This window comes from Hipposideros armiger, unplaced genomic scaffold (assembly GCF_001890085.2).
Source record: "Hipposideros armiger isolate ML-2016 unplaced genomic scaffold, ASM189008v1 scaffold_548, whole genome shotgun sequence".
Classification (NCBI taxonomy): Eukaryota; Metazoa; Chordata; class Mammalia; order Chiroptera; family Hipposideridae; genus Hipposideros; species Hipposideros armiger.
This window is the reverse complement of record NW_017731898.1, coordinates 446,242-456,427: the sequence shown is the minus strand read 5'-3', so window position 1 is coordinate 456,427 and position 10,186 is coordinate 446,242. Positions and strand designations below refer to the sequence as shown.

The following is a 10,186-nucleotide window of genomic DNA, read 5'->3' as shown; positions in this document are numbered from 1 at the left end:
ATAAAATTATAGTTGACACCTTTAACCTCTTGAAGACTGTTTCCTCGGCTATAGATGATAATATCTACCCATTGTCTAGATTCAATAAGATAATGTATGTAAAGTTCTTGTACCTACTTATTAATGTAGCTACTTACAATAAATGCTGTTTCCTAATAGTGCTTATTAACATACTGTGAGTTTTCCAGTGCTATGGTTTTGTTTGTTGTTATTCCTCTTAGAATGCCCTTTCCCTTCTTTTCTCTGCCTGCACAAATATCAGCCACTCATTTGTTGTCATTATTACTACTACTACTACCTAGTCTTTAAGGTCAAGATTTTAATGATATCCTGTCACCTTCCCTCATCAAACAGGGTGTGATCATTTATTCTCTTGAAATCTCTTATCATTGTGTATCAGTGTCTCCTCTGCTACTTAAGACATTTATGTTTTTGTGTCTTATCCTTTATTTGCCTAACTTGCCCACCCTCCTTACTTAGACTGTAAATTCCTTAAAAGTAAGGACCATTTTATTTATCTTGATAATCTCTGTAGCACTTTGTATAGTACTTTTCTCATAGGAAGCTTTGAATAGTTTATTGCATTTAATTTGTAGGGTGGCTTCTAATCACTCTACTTTTCTGAGGCAGTCTTCTTGGAGATAACTAGAGATTTCCAAATTGCCAAAATCTTCTCCTTTTCCTTAATCTCTCTGCAGTATTTAATACTACTTATTAATCACCTGCCTTTACTTAAAACTCTTTTGGTCTCCATGGCATAGTGCTGTCCTGGTTCTTCTTTCCTATAATCATTTTCTTTTGTTGCTGACATCTTTTCTTCCCTGAGGAAAATGATCATGACCATTTTTCTAGGTCATTTCTCCAAACTGGATCTTTTTATACTTTCTCTATTAGAAACCACATCTAGATCTTATCATTTTTGGCCTTGAGATCATCCTGAAGCTCAGATCTGTGACCCAGATCTCCTTTCTTACTTGAAGTAGGTCCCAGGGATTCAACACAACTTTAACAGTCATTTCCACCTAACCCCTTGGAGTTCTCTGAAGCCTTGCTGTGTTGTCTGTTCACTGTCTTCCTGCCATCCCTGAAAACAAGGCCCTTTTAGTTTAAGGAAACAGATTGAAGATTACAAAACAGCAGATATGGGGAAATAACACAGCTTTCAAAATTGTGATAGTAGCAGTCTCTAATCTGTAGATTCTAACTCTTTCAAAGATGTTACCTGAAAATACTGATATTCTGCCCTTGGTTTTTATTTCTAGGGTAGGAATCACCAGACCTCTTCCTACTTTTTGACTTCACCTTTTGATACCATCAAGGCCAGAGAATGGAACCAAGATAATGTAAAATAGGTGCTCCTTTGTGATAATGTGCTATTTGTATCTCTGAGGGTTTTTAGTTAGGATGGTCATTCAAGAAGCTTCTGCCTTATCTTTTTTCACATTCTATCTTTACTAGTCTTAAGGCTTTGACTATAATCTCTGCAGTTTACTCAAATACATGTTTCTCAACATTGTCCCTTTCTCCTTAATTCCATGTAAAACACTGCCTGTCTAGAACTAAATCAGTTATTTTCACAAAGTTGTCTTCTCCTTTGGACTTTCTTTAATTTATATCAGTGGTATTTATTCTCCAAATTTTCCACATTAAAAAGTGATATTGTAAATTAGTTTTTTTATTTGTGTTCTTATTTATTACCTTTCTTCCTTACCAAAGTACATGCTACAAGAAGGCTAGACCCTTGCTTGCTTTATTCATTGTATCCCTAGGTCCTGTTACAGCCAAGTGCTAAATAAACGTTTAAAATCCATGTGTGAATAAATGTTACACCATATGCCCTACCTACCCATAGATATATTGTGAAAAATAAGAGAGAATACATGTGAAAAGCACCAGATTAAATCCACTGTAGCACTGTTTCTATTATTTCCTCTCTAATTCAAATCTTGGCACTTTTCAGATCCTATTGACTTACTCTTTCTGATGAATTTTTCTTTCATTACCCATACAGAGCATCTAAAAAGCAAGTCTTCTCACATTGTGGCTGTTGCTTTCATTTTTTTCTACTTTGAGTTTATGTTACACATTTTCAGGTTAATCTTAAAGCATTGCTTTGAGGAAGATCATCTGTACTCCCTTATTGGCCTTCCGTGTTCTCCCACAGTCTGAAGCTGGAGTCCAAGCTGAAGAGGAGGTTGGATACCTTTCATCTGACTAATTTACCTCGTTTCTTTTTCCATTACATATGCTTTTTGCCCAAAATATTCTGGATTCTTGCTTATGTTTATTTATTCATTAATTTGAATTAATTACAGTCTTCTGTGGGGCCAAGCCCTTTGCTTCAAATATCAAAGACAAGGTCTCTGCTCTCAGGCAAGTAAGTATGTTAAACATTAGAGCATGATAAAAGCCAAAACAGGTGCTGTGGGTGCACAAAGGGCAACTTCTAACCTAGGATGGGGTGGGTATGCCAGGGAGGATTTCACTGAGTAGTTTATACTTGAACTTGACCTTTAAAGATCAATAGGAATTAACATGAATCAAGGAAAGTCTTTTCCAGGCCAAAGGAAACAAAAGCAAAAAGGCATAGAGAATAGAGACACCTTCGGGTGAGATTTGTGAATATTTCAGAGGCTGGAGCAGAGAGAGTGAGGGACTAAGCTGGTAAGAGGCTGGAAACTAGCAAGAGCTGGGTGAAGACGGCCTTTTGTGAGTGATTCCATTTTCCATGTATGTAGTCTGAGGGCAACAGGAACTCAGGAAGAACTTTAGGGGCCTGACTACTCCAATTTGTCCCTTTGCTTTTGTTGTCCCATATATCTGAAAGATTTCTCTTTCTCCTCTTTCCTCATAACCACGACCCATGCCTCCACCTGTCTGAATCCTGCTCATCTTCCAAAGATCACAACAGATGCTGTGTCTTCCATAAAAGCCTTTTAATACACCTGGTCAAAAGTCATTTTACTCTTTTGTGTACCCCTTCCCCAAGCCATTTACATTTACATTTAAAACCTAAAATGAGATCTTTTTAAAACCCACAATATTACAACAGTAATGAGAATTTTTAAAAAGTATTTAATATCACCCCAACATAACTTTTCATGTTGCACATTGTTTTCTCAACTTACAAATATGTATAACATATATAATTGAAATCATGGTATATACATAAAATTTTGTGTCTTACATTGTATCACCACATTACATTATTTTAAAATTTTTTATCATTTTATAACGGATGTATTATAAAGCATTCCTGTGTAACTGGATGTGAAGTTTGTGTTTAATTTTTAGCTATTGATAGATAATGCTATAATTTTCATGTGATTCTCTCCCTTCTTTTTTTCTGTTTTTGGTTTTTTCCTGTCGGAACAATTTCTTTATGCTAAATTCTCAAGATTGGGATAACAAAGTATTTTGAATTATCTTTGACTTTAACACTCTAACCTTTACCCCTCCCCCAATCAGTGAATTACCAAATGTTGTTGATTCTTTGACAGTGTACCTGGCACCAGTCTCTTCCTTTCCATTCTCACTGTTACAGCCAATTTTGTTCCTCATGCCAGGATTATTGCAGTCTTTTTTTCCTAACTGATATCCCTAGTCTCCAGTGTTTTCTCTTTCCAATTTTCCTTCTCTTCATGCCAGATTAAATGCCCTAAAGCACTGCTTTGGAGAAAAGATTCATTCGTTTGACAGACATTTATTGAATGCACACCATGTGCCAGATAACTGACATTTCAAGATATGAACACCCTCCCCTCATTTACTTTACACCAGCCCTCTGACTCAGCCAGACTGGTCTATTCACAGTCTCCTAAACATGCCACCTACATTCCTATGTCTGAGATTTTGTTTTAGAATGAGCTTCTGTTTAGAATCCATTCTGCTTCCCTTTTCTCGTTTATTTTAGTTTGTGTCTTCAAAGCCCAGCTCTAGTCTCAGCCCTCCCTCCCTGAAGCCCCTTGTCTCTAAACATCACAGCTGAACAAACAATACCTTCATTCTCTTTTTTTTTTAACATTTTTTTATTTAAAGATTTTATTGGGGAATTGGGGGAGGGGAACAGTGTTGGGGAATTGGGGAAGGCGAACAGACAAGTTGCTGTTCTTTTTGTTCTTCAGTCTAGTGGAGGATGTCGCTTCACTGGCCCCATGTTGGTATTATCATTGTGCTCTTCCTGGGTGAGGCAGTCGCTTGCCGGCCATTGGACGGCCGCTCACGCCAGCTGCCGGCCAGCCCCACTGCAGCCTATGACTTCGCCTGCTACTCACTGCAGTCCAGCTCCAGGTTGAGCTGTTGTTCACCATCTTAGCTGTAGAGGGCGCAGCGTCACTGGCCCACATGTGGGGTCCAAACTGGGGCCCTGCTGCTCAGAGCTGCCATCCCAAGCCAACTCTTAACCAACGTGCCACTCGGCCGGTCCTCTTCATTCTCTTTTATTCACCAGATAAACTTCGAATTCCTTGACCTTGTTTTGAAGGCTTTCTAAGATCTGGCCTCATTTTTTATTTCCAACCTGGCTTCCTGTTTAACACGAAGTGTCTGATTCGCCTGGACTCCTCCACTTTCTGTTCTTTAAATACCCCATGTCCATTCCTACATTCATGCCTTTCTTTGCTCATGTTTGTTCTTTCTCCCACGCCCTCTAGCTCTCAAATGGTACCCACTTTATTTAACCCCCTTTTTATTAGTTTTAATTATATTTTCATTTTGAACAAAAAAAGCAACTCATGTAACTTCCTAATCCATGTGGGAGGCCCATATACTTAAAAATTAATAATACAAGATCTATATATAGATATAGATGGATATATAAATTGTTAATGATTTCTACCACCTCTTCCAAGTTATCCCTCTTAAGGTAACCAGTGTTAAAATCTTGGTATGGCCTTCCACACCTTTCTCCTTTCCCCTAACACTGACTCTGTGGACCTTTTATTTATTTCATTTATTTATTTATTTTTAAGATTTTATTGGGGAATCGGGGAAGGGGAACAGACAAGTTGCTGTCCCCCTGTTCTTCAGTCTAGTTCTGGAGGATGTCGCTTCACTGGCCCATGTTGGTTTTGTGACCATTGCGCTCTTCCCGGCCGAGGCAGTCGGTCTCTGGCCATTGGACAGCAGCTCACAAAAGCTCACACCTGCTGCTGGCCAGCCCCACTGCAGCTTGCGCCGTTGCTGGTGACTCACAGCAGCCCAGCTCCAGGTTGAGCTGTTGTTCACCATCTTAGTTGTAGAGGGCTTAGCATCACTGGCCCTCATGTGGGATCTGAACCAGGGCTCTGCTGCTCAGAGCTGGCGTCCCAAGTCAACTCTTAACCAAGCGTGCCACTTGGCCAGCCCTCTGTGGACCTTTTAAGAGCTGCTCCTTGCCCCAACAAGAATGGGAGCATACTTTACACCAGTGTCTTCAAAATGTTGTCCAGGATCCTTGGGAGTTCCCTAAAGGCCTTTTTAGAAGGTCTGCAAGCATAACTATTTTTATAATATATAAAATGTTATTTGCCTTTTTGCTGGGTTGATGTTCGCACTGATATGGAAAAGCAGAGGTGGGTAAAACTTCTGTTCCCTTAGCGCTCATCAAGGTGGTGGCACCAGCTGTACTAGGCATTGTAGTCTTCACTGCCACATGCTTACAGTAAATAATTCCAGTTTCACTTAATATTCTTGATGATGTAATAAAAATTGTTAATTTTATTAAACCCTGGCCCTTGAATACACGTTTTTTTTTTTTCCTAGTTTTATTGAGGTATAATTGACATATAACGTTGTGTAAGTTTAAGGTATACAATGTGATTTGATACATATATGTGTATATATGAGTATATGCATATATATGTATACAAATATACATGTATATATAATATACAAACACACACACACACACACACACAGTGAAACATTGACCACAATAAAGTTGGTTAACACATCCTTCACCTCACATGGTTACCATTTTCTTATGGTGAGAACATTAAACCTCTACTTCTCATAGCAAATTTCAAGTATACAATACAATTTTGTTAACTATCATCACCATGCTGTACCTTAGATACCTGGAACTTGTTCATCCTACATCTGGAAGTTACACATCTTTTTAATGTTCTCTGGACTAAATGAGAAGCATGAAATACTCTGTTGCACACTGAAGACGGTGTCTCAAGGAAAAGCACTGACGTAATTGTCCGAGTTGCAAGCTAAATAAACATCCTTTTCATAGAACACCAGCTTTATTTGAAAGAACCTCTGACAAACTGATAATTCAGACCTGGGTATCTGATAGGCATTTTCCTGAAAATGAAGGAAGTGAGCCTGTTATTTCAGGGAAAACAACTTGACAGTGTTTGTAGCCAATGATAAAATTCAAGCCTTCAAGTGAACATTAGAATTTTGGAAAACTTGTATCTGCCACTGGGAGCTTGACAGCTTCCCAATAAAGACTTTTCTGATGAGATTAACAAATATGACTTTTTATAATGCATAGTTAAATGTGAACATGGCAAAATAAGAGTATAAGGGGGGAATCCTGAAATAAAAGTGTTTGAAGATCACTACTCATTACCCTGCAACTTTTTCACTTAGTATGTCACAAACACCATTCAAGGTCAATGCATTTATATCTAAAATTCTTTCCGTAACAGCATGGTGTTCCATCATGTGATTGATACACATCTATTGAATCATATATTGAGGGCTGTTCAAGTCGCTTTCATCATTTTGCTAATTTACATAATGCAGCAACAAATTTTTTTTTAAGATTTAATTGTGGGAGGGGACAGACAAGTTGCTGTCCTTTTTGTTCTTCAGTCCAGTTGAGGACATCGCTTCACTGGCCCATGTTGGTATTATCATTGTGCTCTTCCCTGGTGAGGCAGATCGGCCGCCTGCCACTGGACGGCCGCTCGCGGTGGCTCTTGGCAGCTCATGCCGGCTGCCTGCCGCTCACGCTGGCTGCCTGCCACTCACGGTAGCTTACAGCAGCCCACTGCAGCCTACACCATTGCCGGGACTCATGGCAGCCCAGCTCCAGGTCTAGCTGTTTTCACCATCTTAGCTGTAGAGGGCAGTGGCACTGGCCCGCATGTGGGATCCGAACTGAGGCCCTGCTGCTCAGAGCTGGCATCCCAAGCCAACTCCTAACCAACGTGCCACTCGGCTGGCCCAACAAATATATGTTCTTGTGTACCAATGCTTTTATAGCTGTAGTATGGATTCCTAAAAGTTGACCTATTTTTTATGATCCATCTTATTAAAACTTTCCCTTACAACATCTTCTCTGGTCATCTTGTTTTTGTTCCCTTTTAAAGCCTCTTATTCATTTACTGTCTTTTGATGTCCCCATGCTATTGTCTTTTAAAAACTCTTCCTCTGTGTCTTGTCTTGCCAAGTAGATTATAAAAATAGAAACTCCCTGAGGGCAGTGTACAGGCACTCGGTCAGTAATGAGAGAGGGATAGAGGGTTGATATGAGAAAAGAATACCTTAAAGGCTGTATTTTGTGGCCAGATGGGTGCTGAGGGTAACTGTGTGCATTCATGCATTCTTTCATCTTGGCAACTATTTGATCATTAGAGTAACTCCAACTTAATTCTCTCATTTTAGGCAAGTACATCGCCTCAACACAGCGACCTGACGGGACCTGGCGCAAACAGCGGAGGGTGAAAGAAGGCTATGTACCCCAGGAGGAGGTCCCAGTGTGCGTGGTTAGGCTGAGGAGGGGGTATTAAGTAGGGTCCCTACAGAAAGAAAGAACATGTATGCCTATGAGTTCAGAGAAGAATCTCCTGATCTCCGAATTCCAGAAATGGAAGGAGGGGACAACTATCTGAGAAAGGAGAGGAGGGGGTTGGGACTCAGGGATGAGTGAGGGTTAGACGTGACTATGGCCAAATAGCATCCAGAGCTTTGAGACCCAGGGACACTCCTACAATCTGCAAAGCAGAGAAAAGATGGGGAGGGACCAACGGGGAGGAAGGAAGCAAGAGAAGTGAAAAGGGTTGACTGAATCGCAAGGTTAAGAAAAGGGCTCGAAAAGGCAGTGATTCTTTGAAATTATTGACATCTCCCTGCAGGTATGAGAACAAGTATGTGAAGTTTTTCAAGAGTAAACCAGAACTGCCCCCAGGGCTGAGCCCTGAGGCCACTGCTCCTGTCACCCCAACAAGGCCTGAAGGTGGTGAACCAGGCCTCTCCAAGACAGCCAAACGCAACCTGAAGCGGAAGGAGAAAAGGCGGCAGCAACAAGAGAAAGGGGAGGCAGAGGCCTTGAGCCGGACTCTCGATAAGGTGTCCCTGGGAGAGACAGCCCAACTCCCTAGTGCCCCACAGGCCTCCCGGGCAGCCCCTACAGCTGCCTCTGACCAGCCTGACTCAGCTGCCACCACCGAGAAGGCCAAGAAGATAAAGAACCTAAAGAAGAAGCTTCGGCAGGTGGAAGAGCTGCAGCAGCGGATCCAGGCTGGGGAAATCAGCCAGCCCAGCAAAGAGCAGCTGGAGAAGCTAGCAAGGAGGAGGGCACTGCAGGAGGAGCTAGAGGACTTGGAGCTAGGCCTGTGAGGCCTGTGGGGCATAGGGGATGAACTGCAGAACAAACCATGGGGCTCTCTGGGGTCGTGGGGAATGTGGGCAGCAGTAGTCAGGAGGGATACCCCCCCATACTGGCTTGCATCCACCTCTCAAGGCCCAACTCTGCCCTCCAGAACCTAGCCTCTCCCTCATTCCTTCCCTTTTTGTCCCAACTCCTATTTTTTGGACTTTTCTCTCTCCCATTCCCAGTGTTCAAAAACATCAGTAACTACCCTAGATTCCTTTGCTGCTGATTTGGGTGTCTTGTTAAAAAAAAATTGGGCGGGTGGGAATCTCTTGGAGAACTGATATTGAGGGTAGGGGGACTACGCCCAAGTCTTGGAGTCTTGGTTCCTGTTCAGTGTTTATGAATATTCCCTTCCCCCACCCTTGACCTTTTTTTTTAAGAACAGAATAAACAAGTAGACAAATTGTCTAGCTTTGCCTCTTTCTTTTCAGCTTCTAGTAGGTGTTTTGTCTCAAGTTTGGCTCAGAAAGTTTTGGGAGTAATATTTCTTTTAATTTTTTAAAGATTTTATTGGGGAGTTGGGGGAGGGGAACAGCGCTGGGGAATCGGGGGAAGGGGAACAGACAAGTTGCTGTCATTTTGTTCTTCAGTCTAGCTGTGGAGGACATCGCTTCACTGGCCCATGTTGGTATTATCATTGCGCTCTTCCCAGGTGAGGCAAATGGGTCGCCGGTCCCTGGACGGCCGCTCACGGCGGCCCTTGGCAGCTCACTCTGGCTGCCAGCCACACGGTAGCTTATGGCAGCCCACTGCAGCAGGGGCTGCAGCCCAGCTCCAGGTTGAGCTGCTGTTCACCATCTTAGCTGTAGAGGGCAGTGTCACTGGCCCCCATGTGGGATCTGAACTGCAGCCCTGCTGCTCAGAGCTGGCGTCCCAAGACAGCTCTTAACCAATGCGCCACTCAGCCGGCCCTCTTTTAGTTTTTAAAAGTTATGAGTGTATGACCAAATTAGCAACACTGATTTCTGTATGTTTGCTCAGACTTCAGAGAACAGAAATTAGTGTTACAATAAAATGAAACTTAGAACAAATTTCATTTGATGTGTTTTCATGTGGCATCATCATGCGGCATAGCACTAGGGCCTTTGTACTGACTGCCTTTACTGCTTCTTTCTGAAGATAATAGACCTACTTCACAGCTTCACTGAGGCAGCTCATCTGAAGTTTTACCTTATCAGATGCCACCCCAAGATGGCATTGTGGGTCAAACTAATGATACAGGGAGAGGAATTTACAGCCCAAAAGCTGTCACTTAATTTTTGCATATCTGATTTCCACACCCTCTAGCCATCCTCTAGTGTAGAAATCAATGGAGAGGGAAGTCAGCTGTAATGAACTATCTCAGGGGTTCAAAGTTCTTAGCCTGATTCAAAGTGTCCCACACAATCTGGCCTCATTTTTTGCCATCCCTCAACTCTGGTCAAACTCTGCTCCAACTACATTGAGCTATTTTACTGAACTATTTTTTTTTTTAAGCTGAGCCATCCTGCCACCTGTTGGCAGCTCAGCGGCTGCTCAGCTCGGGCCGGGAATCAAACAGCCATTGCTCAGAGCTCAAACTCTTGAGCGAGCTCTTAACCAACTGAGCCACTC

General features: G+C 42.0%; 1 protein-coding gene across 2 annotated transcripts in view; it reads left to right on the top strand.

Annotated features, from left to right (window-relative positions):
* The window catches only part of PYM1 (PYM1 exon junction complex associated factor), a 22,808-nt gene extending 13,807 nt beyond the window's left edge, over positions 1–9,001 (top strand). For both annotated transcript variants that reach the window (XM_019669080.1, XM_019669079.1), the window contains 2 exons: positions 7,603–7,696; positions 8,073–9,001. In XM_019669080.1, the coding sequence (XP_019524625.1) occupies positions 7,603–7,696; positions 8,073–8,556 (578 nt within the window). In that variant the 3' untranslated portion in view covers positions 8,557–9,001. The remainder of the gene's footprint in view (positions 1–7,602; positions 7,697–8,072) is intronic.
* Positions 9,002–10,186: the final 1,185 nt, after the last annotated feature.